The sequence below is a fragment of the Dermacentor silvarum genome, unplaced genomic scaffold (genome assembly GCF_013339745.2).
Source record: "Dermacentor silvarum isolate Dsil-2018 unplaced genomic scaffold, BIME_Dsil_1.4 Seq210, whole genome shotgun sequence".
Lineage (NCBI taxonomy): Eukaryota > Metazoa > Arthropoda > Arachnida > Ixodida > Ixodidae > Dermacentor > Dermacentor silvarum.
Window position 1 is genome coordinate 103,004 of NW_023605864.1, and position 16,647 is coordinate 119,650.

The window sequence follows — 16,647 nt, forward strand, 5'->3', positions numbered from 1 at the left end:
AAAATTAAATAAAACAATAATAATAAGCTCGTGAAGACGTAACTTACGTTTGCGTAGATAAATTGCGAGACAAAAACAAAATGCACACAAATTTGACAGCTGCGGGGCTGCACTTAATGGCGGTTAGCAGTTGATGGGGTCTCTTTTTGACATTCAATCATTTTCTGAGCGTGTTACGCTTAATTGCGGACGTTCGGTGGTGCGCACAATCGCCGTGAGCGTGTAGGCGGCGGCACAGAGTGCGGATATAGCGTCGCCATGGACGACGCAAGCGGAATGCCATCGCTGCAAGCGGTCGTCCAAGCCATCCACGCGCTCTACAGACAGCCAGACACTACGGGCAAGGAGAAAGCATCGGTCTGGCTGGGGGAACTGCAAAGATCCGTAAGTTTTGTAAGTTTCGTGCGTTCAACTCTCGCCTATGCTTGTGTGAAACCAACGGGGCTGATTGCGCGTATTGGTTGGATTCGTCTCTCGACTGAGAGGTGAGACGCTGAAGTGATGTCATGGGTTGTAGCACAGAAGCTGACGATGTGCAATGATAGAGGTTGTGAAGTAGTTGAGGGATTTGTAAGTGTCGAAGTCTTTTTTCCTTTGCCTCCTATTGGCATTCGAGTCTACCCCGTTACGCGCCGTCGGAGGCGCGTTTCTGATCCTAGCTCCGAAACCTATCACCCCTGACCGACCGGTTTTTTTTTTTTTTCTTGACGTTTTTAGATCACGTTTCACCGTGCGAAGTCGTGCGTCGCGTGTCAGCCTACTTCTCTATGCTTCCACGTTGGCCCGTCGACACTTCGCGTCTTCCCGACGTCTCAAAAATGCCAGACTGTAGAAGTAACTTTTCACCTTGCAATATCGCGAAGCGCTGCTTGTCGTGCGTTGTTTTGCCTCCCGATTTGCTTCAACGCGACGTTCGTCTCAACTAAAGGTGTACTAAAGCAAGGAGTAAACACGACTCCACGGCGCCGAGTACGCTTAGCACACGAACGTGTAGCCGAGAACTCGTCTAGCGCACCAGCAAGACCTCTTCATTTGCGTTCAATCGTTTACGGCTTTTTCCGCTGAAGTCTCCGCAGCTGTCGACTTTGGTGTGGTTAGATGTAGTAAAAAGAAGAAAAACAAAAAGCCTAGCGCATACCGTGTTACCTTTTCATTTGCGTCATTCTGACCACATAGGTTCGAACTCAGGTACGCGTGTTGTTGTGGACTTGCGTGTTTAATCGGCCCACGATGCCTGTTTATTATAGTTTCATCACGCACGTTTAAGCTGAGCGAATCGTGCTTTAGCTGAGGACCTAAGTGCACCAGCGTTGAACAGTTGCAACACCGTTGACGTTTCTGTTTTGTGGCAAAATTAGCATTAAGGTTTTTCTCTTTCCTTTTTTTTTTTTTTTTCAACCAAGGAAGTAGGAGTGCATACTGTGAATAAGTGAAAAAAAAAAGAAAAAAACTGAACAAACAAAACAAGGGAGGGGGGGGGGGAGTCGTGTCTGGGAAAGGGGAGCATTGTTCTTTTTAGAGGGCGCCACGCATCATTAGGATTCCTACAGTGACCATTTGGAGGCAACTGGCTGCTTCGGCTAAGCTGGGGCATTTGAGCTGTTGTTGGTGTAAGTTTCTTTATTGTGGTGGTTGCGTGTGTGTGTGTGTGAATGTCTGCTTCTGGCCTGTTTTGCCTGAAGTGGGTAGTTTTTCAAGTGGGCTGCAAGGTGTGAAACTTGACAAATGAAGCATATTAGGGCTTTCTTTCTTTCTTTTGTCAATCACGTTCGTCTAACTTATGCTGTGTGCCCTATACCAGATTGTTTAGTATCGACATGCTGTGTCTTACATATGTCCGAGTATTCTTAACTAATATTTGAAGCTACTTCTATGTCTTGTTACGTTTCAGTCCTGTTCCCTGATGTCTGTTCGGCTAGCGCATTAGTCCACCTGTCGCCATATTAGTGCCACAGGTGTCCCGTCCTGAGTCCACTTCTCTGAAATCCCTGCATCTTTGAGAAGCAGCAACAGCCTTTGAAAGACATTGCCTCCTCTTTTCTCTCGGTTGACATTGGTCGCTTGTCACAAAGTTGCTTGCAGTTCTCGTCTACTTCTGCCAGTTATAGAAGAAATAAGCGCTTTTTCTTTCAGTTTTCTGTTGAATGTGACACCTTTTCTTGCACCAGTTTGATCATGCAGCCTAATTGAGGAGATGCAGGATATCTATGTACAAAGGCCTTGTTGGGTTCCAAGCACAGAGGAAGAAAGACAAATGAAACTTATAAACAAACGATAAAAATATGCAAGCCGCATGTCTTAGAAGAGGAGCGGCTGTGCCATAGTATTTAACCCACACAACTTGAGCCTGCACTCTTGGCAAGGCTGGCAGTACAGAGACCGGCGTTTTTCCTTGACATCATTAACACGGTCACTGCGGGAGCACTTCTTGAAGTCACATTTTCATCTTGGCAAACCAGGCAAAGTGTTGAACTATCTGGGCCATAAAATGCAATCTTGTGGCAAAAATCTGACCAAGAAGGGAGGCTCAGTTCATGCAGAATATCTTGTAATGTGAAGGAAAGACAGAGGTCTCTGCATAGGCTTATGATGTGTTCTGTCAAGTTTCTCATTTAACCTCTATATTTTGGTCCATTGATTCCTGTCGCATGCTATAATGGGTTGTATAACACATTACAAACTAAGTACAGATTGCAGCAAGTTAGAAAGAGAAGTAATATAGCACTAACGAAACACACTTCAGTGTCCCATACAAAAAGGAAAAGAGTATTCATTACGCTAAATGTGGCACAAGTAATGTTATTGTAGGTTGTAGGAGTTGAATTTTTGTTAGATTATTCCAATCATTGACAGTTTGCAGAAAAATATGTGAAACAGTGGCTTTTGGTTCGAAAAGGGTTTATAGTTGGCCCGTGACCTTGTCTTGTGGCGTATCCTTAAGAAAGGAGATCATTTTCGTGATGTCAGTGTTATAGTGTCATTTAATTAATTAGTATTGTAATTTTAGTCTTACGATTTTCTTGCGCTAAGAGTTCAAGTTTAGATCTTTCTAATAACTGCTTTATTGGAGGTACATCTAAAATTATTGTAAATAAGGCAACTAGCCTTCTTTAGCACTTGTTCATGTTTATCTATGCTAGTTTTAGTGTATGGGTTCCAGATTATACGTACATGGTCTAACATAGGAAGAATTGCAGATTTACAGGCAGGAAGCCTCATGGAGGTAGTAGAAAGCTTAAGCACTCTTCGAAGAAAAAAATTGTTTACGATTAGCAATAGGCTGTTATTGTGGCAATGTGTGTAGTCCATCTAAGATGATTAGTTAGTTATTCAGAGACCTATTATTTGTATTGTGTTGCCTCCGAAAGTGATAAATTGCAAGTATGACAGAGAAACTTGAGAGGATGTTTCTTGTGTGTAACGCACACAAAGACAGTTTTTTTTAGACATTTGCCTGGCTTTGCACCACGAAACAACTTTTCGGAATGCTTTATTTAACTGCCCTCAAACTTCATAAACATTTGTGGTGCAGATAATTCTAGCTTCGAATATTTAGAGAACCTGTGCCTTCCGTATACAGATCAATAGCCTGTGAATCTTCAATAAACAGTCATCTGGAGTAATCAAACAATTGATAGTATTTTTTGGCTGTGACTGCATTATTTTTCAATTTCTAAGGTTGGCACGTCTGCTGAAGGAATCGTAGTGCTTTACAAGAAGTATCCAACACGGAAAAGGGGCAAAATCCAAAACTAAAATGAGAAAACAGAGTGCCAACAACTAGCATTTGGTTCTCTCTGAAATTCGGAAAAGTCGACACAGTTGCCGCATGCTGATTTTATGTCTGAGCTGCATTCTTAGAGCCTACCACCTAAGGTACATAATATGTCGTGAGCATGGCGTGAAAGCAATCTTTGAATAATTTGTGCTCATTGTTTAACACACTTGTTTAGAAGCTTGGAAGCTCCACGAGCTCACCTGCAGCGTACTGAATTTGTGACAGGTGGCTCTCGCATGTAATGAAAAATTGCTGTGGGAATTTTTTCTTCTTTCTTTTCTTACTTCAATTGCGCATGATATAACCTGTTACTTGAAAACAACATTCATTCCAGAAAGGGTTAACGAAGAGTGTGATTACTGCTGCAAACGTTTCACATAGTCTGTCATATTGCCATATCAAAAGTGTGTGTGTCTTGACTGCATGGCACTGCAGTGAACAGCGTGTTGTGTGCTCTACTGCAGGTCTGTGCCTGGAAGATTGCAGATGAACTCCTGCAGCAGAATGTGGACCTTGAGTCCTGTTACTTTGCTGCTCAGACCATGCGAACAAAGGTGAGCAAACAACTTCCTGTCTTTTTCGCATTTAGCCACATCAGTTAACAAAGGCTAAAGAAAACAGGCATTGGTATTTGAACTAAGGAGGTGGGGCTGTTCACATCAAACGTGCAAGGTGCGTGTAAGATCAGGCTAGTGCTAAACTTCTAGCACGCAAAAAAAAAAACAAGCTTTCCAGATCTATGCCAATCAGAGCAACTTGTGCATCAGACAGTGAAGCTGTATACGAGAGCTCTTACATCCTTCGGAAGTCCAGTGTCTGTTCTGACACTGCCCGGAATCTACACAAGACTTTGCAAACGCTTCCCTGTATTCAGTGCAATTCCTTCGCTGAACCCGAGCCGTTTCATATGCTTTACTATATCTGAGCTTATTACTTCTACACTGTTACATCCGACGCACTTTCTTGCTTGCTGTGCTGGCTTCACCAATGCTGGCATCTTGCTGCACATTCCTATGGCCTGGTAGGGCTGTGTTGCTGGCTGCTCTTGGGTAGCACACCATCTGTGTCCTGGTTGTATGGCCACTTAGGGGTGCCACCGCAGGCTCTCACCACCCCCACCATACAAAAAAACTGTTGTGGAACTCCCCTTGACAGGTTCGTTGTAAGACGTGGGCACAGACGGTATAAGGCAAGCACTAGATTTGCTGCACCGCTCGATGTTGCAAGTTTGAAATTATAAGCAGAATCACACTGTGTGAAACATCGCTGGACTGCTCATAGCAGGCGATGTGACCATATGAGTGACAGGTTGGTAAACAGTGATGATCTGGTGAAGGAATCGTCACTTTGAAAAAGTGAAACAATATACACGTGGTAATACATTGAGCAAATATGAAAGCTAAGAAAGGGCCCTGTTTTTTATTAGTGACTGTCTCTAAGTACCATGAGCATAAATTGAAATGCAAATAGAAGTTTTTCAGTACAGCTGCAATGTGTAATTATGTGGCAAGAATATATGCAATCACTCTGTGGTTGGTTTATGAGCATAGTGTACTCCCAAATCATTGCTTTGGAAACTCAATTAAGTCGCTGTTACAAATGCAGGCGAACCCAGAAATGCAAGAATGTGTTCTAGTCAGTTTTGTGTTCTTTGCATTTGAGTTTGTGCTCATTAGCGCATGTCACTGCAATCACCACAAAATGGCATGTGAAGGTTAAATTAGCATTGCCCTGAAGCCACGCATAAAGGAAAAGTTCACGTACAAATGCACTATGCATTACCGGGGATTGCACTGTGCCTTAACCGAGAGCACTGGTGGCTGGATATTAGGGTTTCTAAATTAGATAAATTTGCAAACATAATTACACGCAAATATTATAAATATAAGGGCTTAGCAGATAAGCAGGCACTAATAGTTGTTGTTCTAAACGCAAACAAAAACAAAGAAAACAACAATAAAAAAGTGGAGAGGAATGATGGCACAGGGAAATAGTTTCTCTTTCAACTGAATGCATTTAATGCAATTTAAAAGCTTATTCTAATGAGAAGCTTAAAATGAGGAAGTAAAGCAGCATGGGAAAGATAAATATGTTTGCAACCAGCACACCCAGTTCATTCGTGGAGCTTGTAGTGCTGGTTATATGCATAGAAAAAGAGATGAGGTGCTCCTGAATGACTGCTATGTTCAGTTGTGGAGCTGTAAACAAGTTGAGTGTGGTGCCCGATATAAACCTTTTTGGCAACTTCTATTGTAGCACACTTTTGAATGTCATATTATAACTACAAATTGTAGGTGGTTGTGGTGTCACTAGTGCAAATGGTCTTTAGCATGCGAGCACAGGATGCTTTAGTATGTAACACAAGAAAGTGATACACACTGTAGTGGCTGGGGAAAACAGGCTTTTTGTACATGCTGTCACTTCTTCCAAGAGCATGCTGCAACAGTCTTTTAATGGTGTCTGCTTCTTTTCTTTTTTCTTCTGGTGCGTGTTAAAGATCCAGTACGTGTTCCATGAACTCCCCCCTGAATCCCATGGCTCCTTGCGAGACTCGCTCATGGAGCACTTGGCGAAGGTCAACAAAGATACAGCACCAGTTATTGTTACACAGGTAAGCTGGATGTGTTTTTTATCTTTGTTTTCTTGTTGATGTGACGGACCACTAAGAGGGCATAATGCTTTTGGCATCGACCGCAGCATGAAATTGAAATGCAAATAGTAAGTACAAGGAACACAGAAATACCGTAGATACAAAAAGTGTAAGAAAGAAATGTTTGGCAGTGTGTACTAGACTAAATGACAGGCCACCTGGCCCCATATTGATGAAATGAGGATAATGCGCAGGCTTGAATGGATTGTCAAAGGAATGAGGTCGTGAGTGAGGTACGCAAAATTTTCGTGAAAAATGGTTTCGCTCCTTGCCTCATTTTGATACCGAGAATTTCATGTCTACCAAAATTAATTTGGGCTAGTTGGTTCATTGCTTTATAGATCACGAACTGCTTCTTCAGATGCCTTAATCGATGTAGGCAGGCTAAACATGAAACTGTAATAGATATGTGAATGGCATGGAACAATGACGAGGACAGGAGTGTGTGCGTTACCCTTGTCCTCTTTGTTCCGTGCCAATGACGTATCTATTAGAGTTGGATGTCTCGTCTACCTACATCTTCCGAGGCATTGGCAGTGATGTCATTGCAAATCTGAAGAAGCAGTTGGTGATGGTCATATTGGTCTTGTTGCAAAACAGGGCAGAGACCATGATGGTACTCTTACGACCTAGGTTGAAAAGTTTTGGGATGTTACATTTGCAAATGTTATGTGCAGTTGCACTGTACTACTGTGAACGAATGAAACCTGATAGGGAAATTATTAAGTAGAATAGCCTACAAGTCATATACTTGGGAGTCAAAGGTCGCAGTCATGCCAGCATCAGAGAGAGAGGCGAAAGTGGAAACAGAAGAATGTCTTCTGTTTAGCCACTTGACCTGTCATAGTGGATTCAGTGACTGTGGTGCTCTGCGACTGAGCAGGAGGTCGTGAGTGTGATTTCTGACCTGTTGCAGCTTAGAATGCTAGAAGACAGAAAACAGCCCCAGGTTGTTGAATTTAACGAGGTCCGTTTGGGTAGTGTGATGGTGGTGATTGCCCTGAACGAGGTGAGGGAGGTTTTACAAATTACACCTGCTGCGATGGCTTGTTGGTTATGGACCCGATGCAGTAGCTTAGTGGCTATGGCGTAGCGCTGGGAAGCACGAGATCGCGGGCTTGATTCCCAGCCACCGCTGCCACATTTCGGTGGGAACAAAATACGAAAGAACGCTTCTGTACTTGGATTTAAGTGCAAGTTAAAGAACTCCGGTTGGCTGAGAATAATCCCGTGCTCTCCCCCTCTCCGCTGCGGTGTCCCTCATGGCCCATGTGTTTCTTTAGGACGTTCAACCCTATAATTTGATTTAGATTTTTCCATTCGGAACTTGATCTCGACTTCAGGGAAGTAACGTATAGAACAAACTTGTTCTTTAGGGATGAAATGGAAAAAAGGATCCGGCCGCAATACATGCGGCAAGCAGTTGTTTGGTCAGACCAATCCACACAGCATTGTGTGCTCTTTGTACATATGCATTCTTATGATCCACGACTGTGGTTCAGCTGCTGTGGCAATCCTCCTTGCTGAGCTTGAGCCCACACATTCCATTGCCAGCCACAGCAGCTGCATTCTGATGGGGATTAACTGCGAGAACACTTGTGTGCCAAGTTTTGGTTGTGTGTTGAACAACCACGGTCACCATTATGCTAAAGTCCACTACGGTGTCTCACATAGCCTCTGTGTTGTTTTGGTATGTTAAGCCCTGTAAATCAGTATTGCGTAGTGTTTGAGAAAGCTAAACTGTAGAATTGTGCTGTACAGCTGCAGCGGAAAAAGATAAGCGCAAGTGACCGATGACTGGAGCAGGGAAATTGCAGTACGCGGCGCTCTTGTTCCCGTGTACACTGGTACTTAACTGCCAGATGATTCATGTTTCAAAGAGGTAGTGCCTGACGCTGTCGTTTTAGGCGTGCTAAGGAACAACATCGCATATTGCGATTTATCTATTCGGGTGATCGGTCACTTGTGCTAATCTTCCTCCGCTGCAGCTGTACGTGGCTGTTCTGTATCTGTATTGTTGAGTCTAAGGTTGTTTTCTTTTTGGTTCTGGTGTTCTAGTTGTCTCTCGCCATGGCAGATCTTGCCCTGCAGATGTCGGCATGGAAGTCTCCTGTTGTTGACTTAATACAAAGGTAGGTGCATGCTGGTGGATGATAGCTATTATGGATTGATCGACTGGTACTGCTGAGCTCAAGCCTTTCATTGCTAATTATAAAGGGGTGCCACTGATAAAGCGCCCTTTTCTCATTATATGCCAAGATATTGTGCTCGCTTTGTGTGTTCAAGGCTGTACAGTTTAATCCTGCTACAACGAAATTGACGGGGTAATTTCGTTCTCCCGGAAATTTGTTGTTGTGATATTATCAAATACAGTAAAACCTCGATAATTCGAACTCGGTTAATTCGAAATTTCGGTTAATTCGAAGAATTTGAGCGGTCCCGTCATTCTCAATGCAAATTCTACCGGATAATTTGAATGGCCCGCGCGGCTCTATTCGGATAATTCGAAGTTTCCGGCTAGTAGCAACGTGCGGCGGTTAGGTTAGGGCGCTCCGTACAGTCGCCAACCGATTTTCCGAGCTCGTGGGGACTGAAAAATAGTCCGGAAAACTCATTCGGCCGAAAAAAAAAAGTAATTAGTGCGGCTTTAAAAAAAATCTTTAATAATGCCCTGCCTCATACTACGCTTGGAGAGGATCGACTTGCTTGGATTTGCGCAGCAATGACGTCGTCTCCGTGTACAGTCGACACGAACGCCACCGCGTTGGCGATCTCCGCCAACGGAGTTCGCCATGGAGATCCAAGAAACGAGCTTCGCACCGCTTAGCTCTCGCGAAGGTACAGGAGGTAGCGCCGATCACTGAGACATGGGTCTCCGAGACACCTGCTCGGTGTACACGCCATGTTCAAAATAGCAACCGAAACTTGAGAGAAAAAAAAAAAAAAAAAAAACACTGAATCAGTAGCGCACCCAGGATCTCTGCCAGGGGGGGGGGGGGGGGGGGTTGACAGTTTGTCAATACCATCTAAACAGCACTAATTTCGATTTCTTGACGGCAAATTGTCAAAAAAATGCGCTTTTTGCGAGTGTGCAGACGATTGCGCGTCTTACATCTTAGTTGCAGTACTCAAATGCCTAAGGAAAGAAAAGGGGTTAAACAAAAGGGGGGGTTAAGTCGGCCTCAGGGGGGGGGGGTTACAACCCCCGAATCCCCCCCCGTCGGTGCGCCATTGCACTGAATTAACACGCGTGGTGTCAGCGCGCACGAGCGAGCGCGGCCGCCGCAGCCCACAGCGAGTGAAGGTTCGTGCGGTCTATCGCTGCGAGCGGCGAGAGCACAGCCCATACGAAAGGTCAGAGTCGTCTGGAGATCGCTTTCAAGATACGCTGCGCGCGAGAAACCGTTCCGGCGCTAAGTACGCAGTTGTTAGAAGAGTAGAAGTCGCCCGAGGGAGGAAGTCGCCTCCGCCGTGCGTTCGCTCTCCATGAAAGCGCGCGTCCCCCGCGCGCTGTCACTCGCACATACGGCGGGCGCGCGGCGATGATCTTATCGCCCTTGGACTTTGTATGAATCCTCAGGGCGGCGACGCAGACGGCGAAAATCCGCTTGAAGTGTCCATATAATTGCTGTCGCAATAAAAAAAAAATAAAAAAAATCCCACAATAATGGTTACAACGATGTCATGGCCTCCGAGACTGGAGGATTGCGCGAGCTCTCTATTGATAGCGCGCGTTCTGATCTTGGAGGCTATACAGCGAGTCACTGGAATTCAAGCCAGTGCAAAATCTAACATGGCGGCCTCCAAGATTGGGTAACGCGGCTAGGAAAGAGCGATTTAGTCCGCTAAATCGAACTTTGGGGTCTCAATTCGTCCGAAAAATTGGGTGCGAAAATGCATGAACTCAATGAGAACCCTGATGGTGCATTTTTGAAGTCCGGAATATCCAGCAAGTCCAAATTTTTGGAGTCAAGCACCACCACGCCCGCTTTCGCGGCAATTATCGATTCCGTGAACATCGTCCGCAACTTTGTTGAGTGCAGTGCGGGTGATATTTGTATGCTACGTTTTTTGAGCCAGCTGGAGAGCATGGCACTAGGGGCGGCGAACCAGCGCGCCAAGTAATCCCGCATCGGTGATCACTTTGAGTAATTTTTCTCGGACATGGAAAATAAAGGTGATTTCTTTTTGCGGCAAGTTCTTGCTTGTTTTTTTTTTTTATTCATTTCGGTTAATTCGAAAATCCGCTTAATTCGAAGAATTTTCGCGGTCCGGCGACCTTCGAATTATCGAGGTTTTACTGTACATAGGTGGCACATGACTCGCTGATGCATAAAGCAAGCTTTAAATCTAAAAATCGGTTAGTTTAGCCTGCTTGCACTTCTTGCCAAGCGATGGCACAACACGACTCTTGCACACCGCTAACAGAGCCATTGCCGCATCGTTGTCTTGGGACCCGATGCAACGCCTGATGCTATCGAATGTGTCCATTACCTGCGATGTAGTCGGTGGTGCAGGCTCACGTGCAGCTGTTTCTTCTTCGTCCGATGAAACACAGTCTTCCCATATGCTCCTCAGGATTTATTCGTCGGTCATTTCTTCGCGCACCACCAAGCACAAGTCAGCTTGGATGTACTCATTGGGATGTACATCGGGGGCACATCTCCACTTTCCTGCAGCGACGACTTCATTGGACAGCGACCTGTCTCTATCTGTCTATACAGTAGCCGACGGATTTTTCGAACTCCAAAAATTAGGACTTGTTGGATATTCCGGACTTCATAGATGTACCAGCAGGATTCCCATAGAGCTAATGCATTTTCGCGACGGATTTTTCGGACAAATCTAGGTGCCAATGTTCGATTTTCCGGACTAAATCGCTCGCTCTGAGTCACGCTACCCGATCTTGGAGACCGCTATGTTGGATTTTCCGCTGGCTTGGCCGGGCTTGGCTTCCAGTGCCCCCCTGTATAGCCTTCAAGATTAGTACACGCACGTTATCCTCTGTACACGCACGTTATCCTCTCGTCTCCGAGGCCATGTCCGCTCTTCCTTGGCCAACAAAACGTTCCAAAAAGCGGCACTTGCTTGCTTTTTTTTTTGGTCAGCTCGGCACTATCGTCACATCACGTAAGCGGAATCCGTTTTTTTTTTTTATAAGTTTCGGTTGCGCCGTACACTGTGTGCGGGTGAAAGCTTGCGAGGGTTAGCCGGCAACCACAATTTAATCTCACGCACGCGAGAGAGGAAGGCAGCCGGAGGCGCGCGCGCACTTCGTTCGCTCGCGGGGCACGGGGAGAAGGCGGCGGAGACGGTGGGGAGTTGCATTCAACTCTTGCGGCTGCTGCCGCGCAAGCACCGTATCTTGAAAGCGATCTGCTATGTGGCCAAAGTGTGCACCCGCGATCTGCGATGGGTACAAAGGGCGTGCGCCGAGTGCCAGTAGCTTCGTATGCGCCGTTTTTTTTTTTTTTTTTTCGACGTTCGCGTTGAAGCGAGAGAATAGACAGCGCGAAGGTCAATTTGCCTGCGGTCATCAAGCGAGATGGGTTCATGTAACCTGTGCGCGCGTGACACCGTGCTTATTTAGTAAGTGCAAATTTACAACTTTATACGGCCGATAAAACTAACATCCGTACTTCGTATCGCTGTCTATTAATTTGCTATTGCAACCGATGCTCCACATTTTGGGCGAAACTGCGTCATTTTTCTTACGCCGCTCTAAGCCTCATAATTTTTTTCTCTTGGGGGGGGGGGGGGGCGAGTTTTTCGGACTGTTCGGTTTTTCGGACTGCTCGATTTTTCGGACTATTTTTCAGTCCCCGCGAAGTCCGGAAAATCGGTCGGCTACTGTATCAGAATGCGAGTCTCGGCAGCCTGCACACTGAAACCGGCATGGCGGAAGCAGTTGAAAATTATGGCACTTCTCATTGCGCACCACGACGCAGCAGTAATTTGGAGTGCCATGAAGAGGTCCACTTTCGTTCCATGGCTTAACTGACTGCAGAGATGCAGCCTTTGAATATAGCACTCACGGTAGGCCCGCTTGACGGTCTGGATGACCCCTTGGTCGAGGGGTTGAATGATAGCGGTGCAGTTCGGTCGAAAAAACTTCAACTGCATGATTTCCAGCTTGGTGTCCTCTATGATATGAGCGAAACAATTGTCTAAATGTAGACAAACCTTTTGGCCTTGCCTGCCCATGTCCAGGTCGAAGGCGTGGACCCTTTCTCCGAAAATAGCCCGGGTCATACACGTCCAGATGTTAGCCATGTACTTCACAGGCAGGCTCTGATTTCCTTTAAAGCAGCGTGGTTTGGCACTTTAACGATGACCAAAAACGGCCGCTTGTCCGAACCGTCCATGTTTGCGCACATTAGCACGATTATTCTTTTCTTGCTGTGCTTCCCTCTGTGGCAGCACAACCCCTTAAGATGCAGGATCCTGGTGGGCAGCATCTCGTAGAAGAGCCCAGTCTCATCGGCATTATATATATATCCGATGGTGCATAGTCTTTCAAGGTGCCTGCGAGGCTGGCTGACATCCCTGCAACGGCGCCATCATTATCCACTGAAGCGGCTTCACGCAAAACTTTCTTGGCGATGCTATGGCGAGACCTGAACCTGTTCAGCCAACCTAGGCTGGCCTGAACGTCATCTATTCTAAGCAGGCAGGCATATTCCAGCGCTTTCTGCCGCACAATGTCACCGCTAAGTTGTGATTTTCTTCGCCCATATCTCCACGAACCAGGTGCAAACTGCCTTGTCTAAGGCCCCGTGCACCGGCTGAGTCAGTTTCTTGTGCTTTGCGTACGTCCCTTAAGCTAGCGCTTTGGTTATAGCGTCCTTACTCTTCAACCTTGTTGAAAGAGAGCTCGTCGGAATTCCAAATTCTTCCGCGATGATTGATGATTTTTCTTTCCAGCTTGAGCCCAGGCGATAACTAGAGCCCACTCTTCTAGGGACAAAATCTTGCGTTTCTTTGTCGGCTGCGACATGCTTCTCCAGATATCATTTCGGCAGCTTCGGGAAACCAATTGGCGGAGCAATCGTTCGTTGTCAAGTGTGCGTCGCCCAAAAGCCTCGTTGCACGTTACCAGGATTGGACCTTGCAGCCACAACTTGGTGTACAATCGGCAATTGCTGTCGTACACCACAGCCATTTTCACGAAGCTGTATAGAAAATTGATGATTAGAAATACTATAAAGATAAAATTATTGCATGTATGTTGTTTGTATGCACACTGTTTTCCTAACCAATATGATCCAAAACGTTCCCTCGGATTTTGGATGCTCTTCCATAAGAATGCGTTGCTTCGCCATCACTAACGTGGATTGCTGCTGTCTGTTTTGTTTACGTTGCGTCATGGTCCGAGCAGCGTCTCAAGTTCGTGGTTTTTTTTTTTTATGCTAGCATTGCTAAATATATTACTATCTTTGGTGCTGATACCCAAGTGGTCCGCTGATAACGCTGATGAGCCGCCGTGACAATGTGGACATGAAAGCTTCGCAGGCTTCGCTTGTGCCGTCGATGTGAAGGAACTGTTCATGCGACATGAAAGGGTATCTTTGATGGCTGACTGTCAGACTCGACATAATCAATACTCTTCTTGTGTAAATTTGTTTTTTACATTTGCCCAATAATTGGGACAATTTTACGTCCCCTTCCATGTGAAAAAAATCCGTCAGTGAGTGTACGTATTTGCATATAAGGTCAAATTTCTGTATAACGAAATTTCAATATAGTGAAGTAAAATATTAACTTTACCAACTTTGTTATATTGAGGTCTAACTGTATAGCTTTCCCGTTTGACATGAGGGGCATGTGTTTAGCCCCTAATGCTTGCAAAGCAATTTTCTTTTATATATGCTATAGCTCGAAGTGTACATTGGTTGATAGCATCTCTTTCTGTTTGCTTATCAGACCCTTGGGAAGATATCATAGTGGTTTGTTTATTTATTGGTTTAAAAACTTGTGTGTTGTTGGCAACAGCCCAATATCTCGTATGCTTGCCGTTGCGCTAATAAGCCATAACATTCTTTCACCTTGGCCTTTTCTTGGGCATGCAGTTGACTTCTGTACAGCTTTCAGTACTGTTGCTGCAGGCTTTTGTGTGTTTTTTTTTTCTCTTCTGCATAGGTTTGGCTGCAGTCCATCCCACATTCCCGTTCTCCTTGAAGTGCTGACGGTGCTTCCCGAAGAGGTCAGTTGTCATGCTGTCTTAGTCATTTGCCTGGCGTCTTAAGAGACTGAAAGTATGCTAAAGCACATTATCACTCTTGATATGATAGAGTGGACTTACTTAAAAGGAAGCTGTACTTTGTTTCATACTTGGCAGGCGACGCTGCAGAAGCTGCACAAATAGTTAGTGCAGTCTCACTCTCCCAAATCTCTCCCGAATCATTCGTCAAGTTTTATGATTTTACGAATCTTACGGCAAGCTTTACAAAAAGTAAAGCCCGTTCACAGAAAAGTTTAGCTCGTCGGTCAGTCCCCGAACCTTGCATTGCTAGTCTTCTGATGGTGAAAGGATGCAAGCGGGGCACTTGCTTCAGGTAAGTTTATGCAGTCAAGTTCCTGAAGCAGTTGCTGAAAAGTCACCTAAAAGCAATGTGTGGCCGGTCACTATTTGCTGTGCCAAGTTGCTGCCTGTGTGTTGCATGTAAAGGTGCACAATGTTTAATAAAAGGCTTTTTTGAAAAAAGAATAATAAAACTGGTGTGGGGGGGGGGCTCCGGGCAAGCTTTTAAAGAAATTGCTTGTGCTCGGATGGTAGAGTGACCACCCTGGACAGGTGTTAGACCTGGGTTTGATCCCCGGACCAGGACCAATTTCTCCCATTGCAAATCTTTCTTTCTGAGAAAACTGTGTGGGTTTTCCTTTGTAGCTTCGTGCTGCTCTCGAGTGCATGACAATCTGCCCTTTGACAAAGAACTAGTAACTAAGGATGTGTTGTGTAATAGTTGAAGGGAAAGGAAAGCAAATTCCATTGGGGGCGACGAGAACTTGATGGTGTGATAAGATAGAAAATTTGAGGGCGTACAGATCTGTGGGCCCAGGGCAGGAGTGCTCGGGAGACTTCTGGGAGGGGCCATTGACCTGATGATGATGACTTTGTTCCTGCATTGTGCTTGCAGCTCAACAGCCGGTCACTCCGGCTTGGTGCCAACCGGCGCAACGAGATCATTGAGCTTTTCACTCAGGTTTCGGGACAGGTGGTGCACCTGCTGGTAAGCATTGGCGCTTCTCATCTACCGTCTCTGCTTGCTTAGGCTTAGTGATGTAGCTTAAACTGTATGGAGATTGAGTCCCTGTCAATTTCAGACTTTTTCTTTATTATTTGTATGCGGTCAAACTCGCTCGTAGCAGCCCTGCAAAAATGCAAACAGTTGCCTTTCATGAACAGAAATACTTGTGCTATGGTCAAATAAGGGCGTGCAAATACTGAATAGTAAATTTTGAATCAAATATTGAATCAAATCAAGAGAAAAAAAGATGAATAGTGAATTGGAATAGTGAATATAAAAAAATTTAGCACAAAGGTTTATGCTTACAAGTATTGTGGAAAAAAAGAAAGAAAACGGGGTGCTGCCCATGCTCAGGAGTCTACTGACATTGCTATCTATTAGTAACTTAGGTACCCAGGAATTGAGATGTATAGTATGGTCTACTCTTAGAGGGAACACCAAATTAGTATGCCAGCACTGATAACAACGCAGTTCGTATACGAAGGTCTGGAAAATATTTTTTATCAATAGAATATATCTTGAATAGAATTCAGTGTTTTTTTTTTTTCCTCTGAAGCTGAAGAAATAGCAAAGTTGTCCTAAATACCAGTGGGGCTTTCAGTTTAATAGAGGGCCATACTGTGCCTAATGGCAATCTTCTATTGCCTAGAAAGTTTTGCTTTCCAGTTTTCTTCCAGAAAACAGAAGGGTGTTTCCATCTTTATGGCATTTGGTTTCTGCGGGTTGTCGTCAGCTCGCAACAGACAAAAGCGGGAAGCACGCATCGCGTGACTCAGCACCGCACCCGCGGCGCGGTCATTGGGGCAGCACGGCTCAGCTGTAGTTGGCGCAGACGGTAAAAGAGCCTTTTCGTTTGCTGCCTGTCGTGGGTTCTCAAATCGGGAGGCCCACGGCAAGTTTGTTCGACAGCGCCCCTTTCTGACTGCAGCGTCAGTCTGTCGTCCGTGTAAATGCGTCTGCAGCAGAGCGGT

At 45.3% G+C, this 16,647-nt stretch overlaps 1 protein-coding gene across 2 annotated transcripts; it reads left to right on the forward strand.

The window, feature by feature from the left end:
* Positions 1-112: 112 nt before the first annotated feature.
* On the forward strand, positions 113-15,795 carry LOC119434734 (transportin-3). Of its 2 annotated transcripts, none has more exons than XM_049659584.1 (6): positions 113-393; positions 4,243-4,332; positions 6,276-6,389; positions 8,487-8,560; positions 14,568-14,631; positions 15,566-15,795. In XM_049659584.1, exons 1-6 carry the CDS (start codon positions 259-261, stop codon positions 15,698-15,700), a joined length of 612 nt encoding a protein of 203 aa, XP_049515541.1. In that variant the 5' UTR covers positions 113-258; the 3' UTR covers positions 15,701-15,795. The 2 variants fall into 2 exon arrangements, with proteins under 2 accessions (XP_049515541.1, XP_037557741.2); XM_037701813.2 differs by having other exon boundaries at positions 113-384; positions 15,566-15,790.
* The last annotated feature ends 852 nt before the right edge of the window (positions 15,796-16,647 follow it).